Source organism: Macrotis lagotis, chromosome 1 (assembly GCF_037893015.1).
Source record: "Macrotis lagotis isolate mMagLag1 chromosome 1, bilby.v1.9.chrom.fasta, whole genome shotgun sequence".
Classification (NCBI taxonomy): domain Eukaryota; kingdom Metazoa; phylum Chordata; class Mammalia; order Peramelemorphia; family Peramelidae; genus Macrotis; species Macrotis lagotis.
This window is the reverse complement of record NC_133658.1, coordinates 459,873,127-459,886,557: the sequence shown is the minus strand read 5'-3', so window position 1 is coordinate 459,886,557 and position 13,431 is coordinate 459,873,127. Positions and strand designations below refer to the sequence as shown.

Sequence of the window (13,431 nt, the reverse complement as noted above, 5' to 3'; positions counted from 1 at the left end):
CTTGAAAATGAGAAAAATATTGTAATAAATATTGTAAAAAATAATAATAATAATGTAAAATCAATTAAAACAATTTCTCTTGATGGCTTTACATAAAATGTATATTTCTCATATCATTCAGTGCCTCAGACCCATACAATAAATTCTCTTTAATGAATAGCATGTTTCATCATCATTCCCCTAGAATCATAAATGGCCACTGTAGTCCTCCTAGTTCTTAAAGCTTTCAAAATTGTGTCTTTATACAGTACTGTTGGTCTTATGTTACTTATCTTCCTAGTTTTGCTTATTTCAAATCAAATCACCATGATACCCATTATGTGAAATATAAATGAGGATCAGGTACAGCAGGCCCCTACAGGGCATTACTAAGAGTGAAGTTGAAGCCAAAAAAGGCACCCCCAAACCCAAAACAAACCAAAAAATCCCTCAATAAACCAAAAATCAAATAGTTACAGGATGAAGAATTATATATCAATGTGACCCTGGGAATGACTGAGAAGGGTCTATCTCCCTAATGCAATGCAGGCCAAACAATACTAGGAAGAGGGTGGAGAGTTAATGGGAATAGAGTCTCCTCTATCAGACTGGGAAACATCCCAGCTTCAAATATCACCATCATACTTAGGTACAATTTCTTAAAAAAATAAACTCAGTCTCATGAGCCAGATTTCTAAAATGTGGAGCAACCATAGAAGTCATCTAATTTAAAACTCTCATTTTTTTGGATGAGGAAAATGAGGTTAGGAGATGTTAAGTGACTTTTTGAAAGTGATGCAGCTTACAGGTAGAACTGGTATCTCTCACTCCAAATTCAACTCTCTTTTTACAGCAGTGTGCCAGTCTTCACTTTACTTCTCAGTGACCAAGGTAACTCTTGACAACAGAAAACTACAGATTAGCATCAAGAGGGAAATTCCCATACTAGCAAAACTCACAAACTACCTCCATTAATAAAATCTTCAAGTAATAAACCATTCAGGGATGAATAATTTACAAATAAGGGTTGTTATTGTCTACCATATCCAAGCTCTGGGAATCATCCAGACCTATGGGGGTTACACACAGAAATGTGTAGTCTTTCTGGATTAAAATATATAATGATTTGAGGGCAGGGACTTAATATCTTGATTGTATTTGTATTCTTATTGATTAGCATGTTACTTGGCACAAAACCACTAGAATTCACACAGCACCTTAAGGATTGCCAAGATCTTTACAAATATCAGCTCATTTGGCCCATACAACAGCCCTGGGAGCAAGGTGCCATTATTATCTCCATTTTTATGTTGAGGAAATTGAGACAAATAGTGATTAAGTATCTTGCCCAGGATCATACATTCAGTAAATATCAGAGGCTAGATTTGAAGTTAAGTTAAGGCCTGGTACATATAAAATAAATCCCAGTTGCTCATTTGCTCATTTACTCACTCATTCATTCTATCTAACCATCTGAAATTACTTCTAGAGTAATTTCTATCAGAGGGCAATAAGTTCTATTAATTCATATCTATTCCTGAAAAGGTAGTTACCATTTACTCACTTAACTTACTATATACATATTTATTTGCTTAACATAATGAAATTAAAATTATTTGTTTTGTAATGGGCTTTTTAATTCTCAAGTGTTTGCCATGCAAAAGATGAATCTATTCTACTTAAGGCAGATTTCTAAAAGTTCAAAATATTTCTTCTTCAAGAAGTTTTTGCTTCTTATTCAAGTATCTCTCTCTCTCTCTCTCTCTCTCTCTCTCTCTCTCTCTCTCTCTCTCTCTCTCTCTCTCTCTCTCTCCTCCCCTTCCTTTTTTCCTCCCTTCCCTCTTCTCCACTCCCCTTCCTTCTCTAATCCCCACAAATCTTTCTGCTATCTCTTTTCTCTCACAGACACATCTATCTTCTGGCATCCAATCAGAGAATCATGACAGTAAAATCCAAGCCCTGAATACAGGAGATCTAGATGGTCTGTGTAGTCAAAGATCTATCAGTCTACACCCAACAAAACTTTATGAGAAGTTTTTTTATTTCAAATAACAAGGTCAACTTCTCAAGGAAAGATCAGTCCTATTTTCTTGAAACAATATTTGTTTTCACTGACTTTAGAATGGGTTTTCAAATTAAATCTTCACAAAGGTAATGCTTGAAATTTTGAAGGAAATTTCTGTTTGTGCTTGAGGGTTCAGTTAAATAAATTATACTAGGAAATATGATGCAAGAAATAGCCTGAAGATTTGCTTTTGTTTAAAATGCTGTGCTTATCACTGGAAGCTTTTGAATAAAATCTTTTCTTAGAAAGCCTTCTTTTCCCCTATAAAATTCTATATTTTGACAAAATATTGACCTTTCAAATCATTGAATCATAGATTTAGAACTGGAAGGGATCCCAGAAGTCACTTAGCTCAACCTCTTCATTTTGTAGCTGAAAAAAACTGAGGTCTACCAAAACAAACAAAAGGCAAAACAAAAATTTGAACAAAATTCACCTGATTCTAGAACCAGTGCTCTTATTCTTGTACCTACGATGGGATAAGACTCTGGTTCACTGTTACCTGGAATCCTGACATTCTACAGAATATTATAAAAATATGGTGAAAAAAAAACTTTTCCCCTCTAAAATAACAGATATTTAATTATGTATATATGAGAAAAAAACATTTTTGTAGTATGAAACTAGGCTTAGTTTTCTCTATTTTGTTCCCAGATTTCTCTGACCTTTATTTTGAGGCTATTTTGAGTCAGTGGTGATTAGTATTTATGAGATTATTTTAGAAAATGTTTCCTTAGTCTTTTTCTTAATCCAAGTTAGAAGAAGAAAAGCACTAAATCACATAGAAGTACTTTGATTTGTTTTTGGGAAACTTGGAAAAAAAATCAGGCATTTAGATATTTAATTAAAGCACATGTGCTGTGTATGTGTGTGTGTGTGTGTGTGTGTGTGTGAGAGAGAGAGAGAGAGAGAGAGAGAGAGAGAGAGAGAGAGAGAGAGAGAGAATGTTTGTGTGTTTGTGTGTGTGGTGTATAGGCATTCTATCTATCCTTATCCCAAACTCTATTAGCTTCTAAATTCCTTGAAGGCAGAGACCATGTGTTTTTTTCATCTTTGAATCTCTAGTGCCTAGCACAGGACTGTGTATAAAGTAGATACTAAAATATTTTTGACCAATATCTTTTCTTTTAACACAGCACACATTTAACAAATATCTGTCAAATTAAATGAAATTGGAATTACTTCTTTGACAAGTCCTTCATAGATAGAATCTAAAATAGAAATAAGCCAAAGCATAGTTAATGATGCAAAATTACCATCCATTGCTACTTAAAAATATTAAAATGTTTTAAATGCTTTTCAAAAACTATGATATTAAAAAAGAACAGGAGATAAAGGAAATGCTAGTCAAATGGGAAAGTCTAAATAAATTATGGTAGTGATATAAATGAATGTAATAGAGTAATATTGTGTCATTAAAATGACAAAAATGAATTCTTGGAAACTTGGGAGGGCATATGAATTGCTACAGAGCAAATGAAATAGAATCTGGAAAATAAAATATAAAATAACTATGATAAAATATATGGAAAGAACAAAGAGCTCAAACTGAAGCTGTGTAGTTATGGTGATTAAGCTTATTCTCCAAGGAAAGATGGTAAAATGCATGTTCTCCCCAATTCTTCTTTGGAAAGGCCTATGTGGTGGTGGGGGGACAATAGGTATGGAAAACAGTGTATAGCATCCCATTTGACTGGCATATTGTTTAACTTTGTTGAATAGATTTTTCTCCTCTTTTATTTTGTTATGAGAGATGTTTAAGAAGAGAGGAGAGATATATCTTGAAATGGAAAGGATTAAAAAATACAAAATACAAAAATTAATAAAATGGAAAAAAGTGCCACCACATATAAAATATGATAGGTATTAGGGAGAATGGGACCTGAATGCCAGGCATTCTCTGGGGACCATCTACTTACGGAAAAATGGGATAACTATACTCAAGCTAATGCATTTTTATGCAAATTTCCTAACATGCACAATCCTCTAAGTTTTAATGGTTCCCTCTTCCCCAGTATCAATAGCTGTTCCTTCTCAGATTATCATTTTTGGGGAAACTAATCCTTCAGATCACTGGTAAATAGATGTTTGGTGCATTGAGGCTTGCAGAGTAGGAGTGTCTCAGTGAAAGATGACCTGTTATGAAATTGTTACAGTCAAGGAATACATGGGAACAAAAGCAAATCAAAATGTAGGACTTCAGTACCTTCCTCTCGCCAAAGTATGTTTGCAACTGCAGCACACCAGAGAGCCAGGAAGTAATTGAGAGCAGGGAAAGAAACAAAAACAAAGTTACATCAAAACTTTCATTAAAACAACTTCAGCTATTAAGTATCAAGTAATCATTCCTCACGAAAGTTACAGCATTGGATCTTTCTGCACATGATGCAAGTACAATTACAGGAAGGAACTCGTTCCCCCATAAGAACTAAAATTAACTTTTGTATATAGAATTAAATCTCAAAAACATATAATTTGATTCTAAGATGCCAATATGTCCAGTAATTCAGTAGTTTCATTCATTTTTCAAAAATATTAATAAATAGTAAGGAAAATCTGTTTAAAGTCAGGAACTGATTTCTGAGGCTACTCCATGATTTTACCTCTCTCCTAAGAATTCAAAATTATACTTTTGTTTAGGATCCAATATTCTTTAGGGATGCTTCATTGCTCTGTGACACTTGTAATATTTTTAATTCAACAAAGTTAAAGGGGGAATGAATGGCTGCTGAAGGAAGTCAATATTACAGAGGTTGAATAATCTCTGACTAAAGATAGGTCTATAGCAACTTCATTTAGAAATAATAATAATAATAGCATTTTTATGGAATGTTAATATTTGCAAAATGCTTTACAAACTCCCATTTGATATAACAGCACTGGGAATTTTTTTCTAATTAATATGTTCCTAATATTAATAATGTTATTGTTATCCCCATTTTACAGATGGGGATACTGAATCAAAGAAAAGTTAAGTGACTCATTTACCATCACCTGATTTAGCAGCTTGATTCCAGAGGTAGAAGAAATTAAAGGAAGATGTTTGTCTATGCATGAGTCAAACTGCAATGCTTACCCATGCAAGAGGCAGATTACAGAACCCTCATCAACCCAGTGAAAAGTCTTCCATTCTCAGAACTCTCTGAACTGTGTATTTGGTCCCTCTTGATCAATCAATGACCGTGTATGGATATGTATTCTATATCATGTAAATGTGTGTTTGTATTCTACATATGATGAAAAGTTCCTTGAAAGACTGGCAACTGTTTTTGTCATCTCTGTACTGAATAACTATTCAGTATTATTTAACTTATTCAGCATAGTATTGGACAGTGGCACATATATAGAAATATAGTGTTACACAAATATGGAATCCAGATTGAGCTTTATTGACATTCTCTTGAGTTTGGTCTTGGGCACATGCAGAATGGACAGTAGGGAGTATTAAATCAGGGATGTCTAAGATGTCTCTCCTTCCCCTTCACACCTTCCAACCTCAAACATAGGATCAGAGAACAAAAGATAAAGAGGATCCTAGAGGTCATAGAATCCTATCTGACTTCCATAAATGGCTTCCCATTTCCCTAGGGATTGCTGATGTTGAAATTCTCTTAATAAATTCCCTCTCCATTAAAATGCAAATACTGACTTTAGAGGAAGAGAACAAAACAATAATAAGTGTGACTTCAGTATGACTGATTTTCAGGACAGTTTTTACCAAGGGAAATGAGATTATAAGGAGCTAGAGAGGGGAGGTACAACTTACTGAGGGGAAAGGCGAAGAAATGGGAGGCCAGAAGCACTTACCATAAACTTTCATTGGACAAACATAAAATTCACCTTCACAAGGGAGAATGGCAATGCTAGGCCTGATTCTCTGTGGGGATATCATGGTCAAAAACATAGGGCAACAAAGTCAGTGGAAACTAATGCTAATAATAATCACAAGCTGATATATAGAATCTTATAGATAACAAAGTGCTCATTTGATTAATTTTATTCCATGATAACCTTAGATTTGCAACTTGACATTGCTCAATCTATTTATTCAAGGGTTCTTAACTTTGGATCTGAGAACTTGTTTTATTTTATTTTTTCCTATATTTTGATTTTGATCCTACACATTAATTTTTTTGCATTTAAAATGTTATTCTGAGAAGGGTCCATAGTTTCCTGCCAAAAAAAAAAAAGAGAAAACTTTCCTGGTATAGAAAAGAGTAAGGCTAAAATCACTCCAAGTTTAGCCAGAGCAGAAACCACCATGAACAGAAACTCCAAAAAAAAAAGACAATGATCAGAGGAGTTAGAGGTTGCAAATGAAATCTGTGGATTTTCTTTTCTTGCTTTTTAATTCTCTTCTGTGAAATGATAGGTTGCTTTAGTTCATAGTAAATTGTATGCAGAATTTTTGTACAGAAAATTACTATACCTCTGTTTTTTTAATAAGATGGTTATCAAGTCTAAGTGCATCCTATTTTTACCTTTTGTGGAGGGACAATCATGGGTTAGTCCTCCAAACAACAACTGTTTTCTCACAAATTTAAAGACTGGCTTCTATTGTCCAGCTCAAGACAGGCACTCTGGATTGAAAGCAAGCAAAAAGCTACAAATATGTGAACATATATAATTTCTAAAGAAATTCAAATTCCCTTCCCCCAAACTTACGGGTCTTTCTGGCTGAATCTTCAATAAATAGAGAAGAAATATCCTCATCGACACCTACTTCATTCTTAGCAATGCAAGTGTAGGCTCCTGTATCTTCATAACGCACACTGTTGATGTGAAGTTCACTTCCATTGGCTATTAAAAAATTTTTTAACTGATTCAAGATGTTTAGCCTTGGCCTTACACAACTTATGTCTGCATTTCTAAAAGGGTCCTTGCACTTAGTCAGAGCTGTGAGACCACTGATGATTACTTCTTGCTATGATAACTCTAATCATGTCCAACTCTTTGTGACCCCCTCTAGGGTTTTCTTGGCAAAAATACTAGATTTATTCATCATTTCCTTCTTCAGCTTATTTTATAGCTAAGGAATTGAGACAGAGTTAAGTGACTTTCCCAGGGTCACGCAGCTAGTACATGTCTGAGGTCAAATTTGAACTCAGGACAATGAGTTTTCCTGCCTCTAGGTCTGGCACTCTATGCTTTGTGGCATCACCTAGCTGCCTTCACAACTAGAGCTACAAGGGACATCAGAGGAATCATTTAAAAATTATGAAATTGAACTCATTGAGGTTAAAAATGACTTACCAAAGTCATAGAGCTATTAAGCATTAGATTTGAGATTTTAAACCAGGTTCTCTGATATAGTCCTTTCACTATACAACACAATTTCATTAGATTATATTCAAGAAACTAGTATTGGTCTAATAGGTTTGTGAATAAATTATTCAAATTCATTATGATTGGGAATAACAAGGATGTACCAACAGATTTTTACAGAGGGTAGTTTTTCAATGTTAATCAGACAAATATGGTCAAGAATGTGACAAGATCAAGTATACAAATTCTTATTCATTTGGAGGAGCACATTAGAAGATGTCTTCTTCTTTTAAGAAATACTAGTTGTTATTGTGCACTGTTAGAAAATATTCTTTTAAATTTTACTTGTATACTTCTGTACCAGGCCAACATTCCTTGAAACAAATATTTTAGTTTTATTTTATTTTATTTTTTTGGTAAGGCAATGGGGTTAAGTGACTTGCCCAAGGTCACACAGCTAGGTAATTAGTGTCTGAGGGTGGATTTGAACTCAGGTCCTCCTGACTCCAGGGCTGGTGCTCTATCCACTGCACCATCTAGCCACCCCAAAACAAATATTTTAAGAGGAGAAAAAAATTGTTCAGCAAAACCAATGAATATACCAATGGTGTATGATGGTAAACAAAATAATACATATCCCAAATCTTCTATATCAGTATAAAATGATTAGGGAATGCATTTACTCAACAGCTCCTCTGGAGAGTCTAGCTTAACTTCATCAGAAACATGAGATGAAATCATCTGCTATCTAGTCATAAGAAAAAAACCATATGGCTTAAGATCATTTTTTTTCAAAAAAGGATAAAAAATATCCTTTAAAAATTTCCTGCATATTGTTACAAAATATAGGTCTTTTACAAATTTACAAAAGGAAACTTGAAGTATAGGTAAAGGAAATACAGGAATAATGGTAGGGGAAGCCATTGGAATGTTTATTTAACAGCTTAGTTGTGAAATATTTGCAAATGAAGTAGAAGCTTTTCTATTATCTTACCCTTACCCCATAATATAGACACTTCTACTAGTTTATCTGGGAAGGACAAAAAAATTTCCCAACAGAACAATTAAGATGGTTATCTAGGTCTAGACTTTGTTAAGAGAATTGGAAAGCTTGACATTTATTCATTGTCAACATATGAACTTTAAAAAAAATAAAGTTTTTCCTTTCTAGTAAGTACTATATCTTGTACCAAACATGGAATACATGCATGGTTGGCTTTTACCTATGAGAGAGAGTAGCTTAGACAGTTTAGGTTCAACATCCATGCCATTTTTTAGCCAGGTAATTCTTGGTGTGGGAATGCCTTCTGCATGGCATTTCAGACTGGCAGAGAATCCAGGTTCCTGGGCCTGAGTTTCTGGGTAAACACGAATGACAGGAGGCACTGTGGAAGAAAAGCATGGATGATCTGAATGAGCCAACTGGTCAGAGACAGGTTCTCATATTGCTTTTGAATTTTAATACACCATCTCTTGGTCTTGCAGGGCACATGGGAAAGGCAATATCAGAGTTTTATTATGACTGAAAAGAACACTAGACAAATTACTTCAATTCCAAAAGATGGCACAAAATCTTCAGATTCAAGCACACATAATTCAAAGAAAGAAACTAAGACATGCTAACATGGAGTGGAAGGGGCATTGGTTCACAACATTATAAGGACCAAAATCAGTATCACCAATATCCTAAATTTAGATCTCCCAGAATCCTTTAGAAAAGTGTTTCTTAGTCACTAAACCCATGCAACTACAATATTCCTAGAATAGAAGCTTGCAGCACTAGTAAAAACTTGGTGGTCTGGCTATCATTTTCTCAACTCTATGCTCCCTGCCACATGCAGAACTTAAACTTGAATTGCTAGGAATATGGCAGCCAAAAATGCTAATGCAATCTTGAGGTGCATTGAAGTCCATAACTTCAAGGAAAAAGGAGGTTATAGTTCTTCTGTACTCTGCTTTGATCAGACCACATCTAGATGATCATATTGACAATAAGCAACTGGAGAATGTACAAAGAAGGGAAACCAGGATGGAAAAAGGCTTTGATGGAGCCAAATAAAGATTGGTAAAAGGAAATTGGAATCTTTAGCTTCAAGCTTCAAGGGGAATAATATAATGACTTTCAAGTATTTGAATGTGTATTATCTGGAAGAAGGATTAAATTTATAAGTTCATAAATGAAGAGTTGGAAGGAACCTCAGAAATCATATACTTCAACTCTTATATTTTAAAGATGAAGAACACTTGGAATCAGATCCAATTTACCAAACAATTTGCAGTCATGTTAATTGTGAATTAATATGCTTGTTTACTTGAAGTCCCTCCAATATTTTTCACTTTTTAAAATCAACTTTGTAAATCAGATGGATATGCAATCTCAGAGTAGCTTTTTTCATTTTACTAATTATTAATAAGTTGGAGCATTTTTTCACATATGATTTGATAACTTGGATTTCTCCGCTTGAGAATTATCTGTTCATATCCTTTGACTATTTATTAATTGGGAAAGTTTTTTTCCTTATAAGTTTGAATCAGTTCCTCAGATATATATATATATATATATATATATATATATATATATATAAAGTTAAATATTTATCTGAGAAATTGCTAAAAAGAATTTTCCTTCCAGTTAACTGTTTTCATTCTAATCTTATCTCTGATTTTTTTTTGGAGGGGGGAATGCATGAATCTTTTAAATTTATTATTATTATTATTATTACAATTGTTCATTTTCTTTTCTAGGATCCCTTTCTCTATTCCTCTTTAGTCACAAACTCATCTACTCACAGATTTGAGAGTTAATTTCATCCTTATGCTTTTCATTTGTTTATGATGCAATCTTTTATATCTAAGTCTCATATCTATTTGGAGTTTATTTTGTTGTGAATTATGTTAGATATATTTAGTGTCAGTTATGGATCACTTTAAACCAAGTTGTTTCCAGTGCCCTTTATTTTTCCCTAGTGTTTTTTTTTGTTTTTGTTAAACAAAGAATCCTGACAATTGCATTTGGAGGTTTTAGACTTATTGAACATTAGACTACTAGGTTCATTTACTTCCATGTATTGTATTCTTAATGTGTTTCACTGATCAAGTGTGTTATTATTTTGATCAATCAAATTGTTTTGGTAATTATTTTTTGTAGTGTAATTTGAGATAAGGTCCTTTTGCTTCCTTTCAACTTTTTTCATTATTTCCCTGCAGACTCTCGTCTTTTTCTATCTTTATAAAGCAGATCTTCAGGAGCATAATTGTTATTGCACTGATTAAACACATTAATACAGGTTGTATTGCCATTTTTATTATATTGGCTATCTATCCATGACTAATTAATATTTCTACAATTATTTAGTTCTATATTTCAATGAAGTGTTTTTTAGTTGTATTCATTCAACTGCTACATGTATCTTGGAAGGAACCTTCCCAAGTGTTTATATTTTTCCAAATTATTTTAAATGTATTTTTTCTTCTTCTTCCTGTTAGTAATATACAGAAATGCTGATAGTATATGTAGACTTATTTTCTGTCCTGCAACATTGTGGAGGTCATTGTTTCAGATAATTTTTTTAGTTGATTCTCTAGAGTTCTCTAAATAAACCATCATGGCATCTATGAAGTACAATAGAACTTGTATTTCAGCTAAAGTCCTGGTTTTGTAAATTCAGTACTTTTTCCACTTTTCCACTAGTGAAGGCTAACTGAATTGTAGAAAATGAATTTGACAGTTTTGGTATCTGCACTATTCCTTGATGACTTTGTTACTATAGTCATAAGCACAAAATACTTACATACAACTAAATATTTAATATTGCTCATCTCTTTGGGGAAAAGAGCAAGAACAATTGAAATGTATTTCCTTCTGAATGAGTCAAATACAGATAAATTTTTTGTTATGGGAAAGCAGTTGCAAGGGGGTTTAATTTCTCCCAGGAACTCTTAATGAAGCAAATTTCCTGTAACAAATGTGCATAAGCAAGAAAAATATCCCCCCAACATTTTTTACAAACATACATGTCTCATTCTGAACCCTAAGTTCATCATTAGTATTTTGGAATCATGAATGGTTACTGTACTGATCCTATTTCTTATAGCTTGTTCAATTTTATAGACTGTGACAACATATAAATTGTTCTAGTTCCATTAATTTCACTCTTCATTAGTTCTTGAAAAGTTCATTTTTCTAATCTTGATGTAATAGGATAAATTGTTCTTCTGTTTCTGCTGACTTCACTCTGACTGAAGTTCTAGACTCATGCTACTCAAAATAGTAGAAAATAGGTACCTTTTCCATGAAAGCAGGCAAGAGGTCAGAGGTACTGCTATGGTTCACATGAATCCATTGATTTTTAATCAATAAACATTCATTCATTGTCTTATGCAAAACATTTGATCTCTTGCCACCATAATTTGAATAGATTTCTTTCTCTACTTACCTGCCCCTCCTTAAAATACCAGGTAGCAAATATTTTTTGATATTTTTGTATCCCTAATGTCTGGCACACAGTAGGCACATAATGAATGTTTAATAGCTGAATTTGTCCTCTATCTGACACATTTTGATACGGAACAACAAATGAGAGCAGGGAAGGGTGTAAACATGGAACAATCTAATACCAATCCACAATCTTTTTCTTTCTTTTTTTTCCTTTTTCTGAGAGGTTTCATTGGCATTTGGAAATAATTCAGGATCTAGAAAGAAAATCATGGTCTCTCTGGCAGGTAAGCTAGAGACAGGAATAATTCCTATAGACTATCTATAAATTTTGACCTCTGACCTGCTAGCATGGGAAAAGTGTCAGTTTTCTAAGAGTATAGGACTTTAGCCAGCAAGAATTGAACAGAAACAGAAGACCTATTTATACCATACATACATACATCAATATTAGACAAATGAACTTATCAAGGATTAATGAAGAACAAAAAGCGCAAAACTAGAATAATTTATACAATGTCACAGCACTATAAAAACGAACAGCTTAGAAAGATACAAGAACTAGGATCAGTACAATGACCATTCATGATTCCAAAATACTGATGATGAAATATTCTGACTGTAAAAGGGATGATGGATTTAGGTCTGAGAATGAGACATATATTTCTTTGTACAGACATTGGGGGAATGTTCTGCTTGACTATACATGTTTGTTATATGAAATTTGCTTTCCTATTTTCTTTTAAATGGGCTAGGGATGGAAGGAGGGAAAATAGATTAATTTATTTTTTTCTTGGTTTATTGTTTTATTAATTGTCTTGTCTTAAGAAAGTGATAAAGAAAATATTAATAATACAGATTAAGTTTGCTTTATGCATAGTTTTGTTATTTTTTTAGTTTTGTTATTTTTAAAATAGTATTTTATTTTTTCTCAATTACAAGTTAGGATAATTTTTAGAATTCAAAAAGGAACTTGAAAATCAAATAAGAAAAGTAGGGGAAAATTGGGGAAAGAAATGAGAGCAATGTAAGAAAATCTTGGGAAAAAAGTCAACAGTATGGAAAAAGAAAGCAACTGCTTAGGAAGTAGAAGTGGCCAAATGGAAAAGGATACTGAAGAAAATAACTCACTAGAAATTACAACTGGCCAAATGGAAAAGGAAGTACAAAAGCAAAATGTGGAAAACAATTCTTTTAAAAGTTATAATTGGGCAAGTAGAAGTTCATAACTCTATGAAGTATCAAGAATGCATGAAATAAATTCAAGAGAATTTAAAAAATGGAAAAAATGTAAAATACATCATGGGAAAAAACTGACTTGGAAAGCACAGACAATATCAGAATCATTGGACTTTTTGAAAGTTATAATCAAAAGAGGAATCTGGCCAGGGAAAACTGCCCTTATATTCCTGGAGCTAGAGGGCAAAATAGGCATTAAAAGAATCCATTGATCACTTCAGGAAAGAGATCCCAAAAATAGAAACTCCAAGGAAAATTCTAAACTATCAGGTCAAGGAAAAAAGAAATAAATTCAAATATTGAGGAAACACAGTCAGGATAAGACAGGACTTGGTAGCTGCAATGTTAAAGATTCAGAGGTAAGAATCACATACCCAGGAAAATGAACCATACTATATCAAGGAGAAAAATAGTCATTTAATGAAATAGAAGAATTTCAAGCTTTCAT

At 33.2% G+C, this 13,431-nt stretch overlaps 1 protein-coding gene across 4 annotated transcripts in view; it reads right to left on the bottom strand.

Moving 5' to 3' along the window:
• Positions 1-13,431, bottom strand: part of FSTL4 (follistatin like 4) — an 821,307-nt gene that overhangs the window by 75,833 nt on the left and 732,043 nt on the right. For 2 of the 4 annotated variants that reach the window (XM_074213575.1, XM_074213574.1), the window contains exon 9: positions 4,251-4,277. The exons of 1 other annotated variant lie outside the window; for it this stretch is intronic. In XM_074213575.1, coding sequence (XP_074069676.1) covers positions 4,251-4,277 — 27 coding nt within the window. Of the gene's footprint in view, positions 1-4,250; positions 4,278-6,709; positions 6,845-8,532; positions 8,695-13,431 lie in introns of all 4 variants that reach the window. One more of the 4 variants, XM_074213577.1, reaches the window with a different exon arrangement.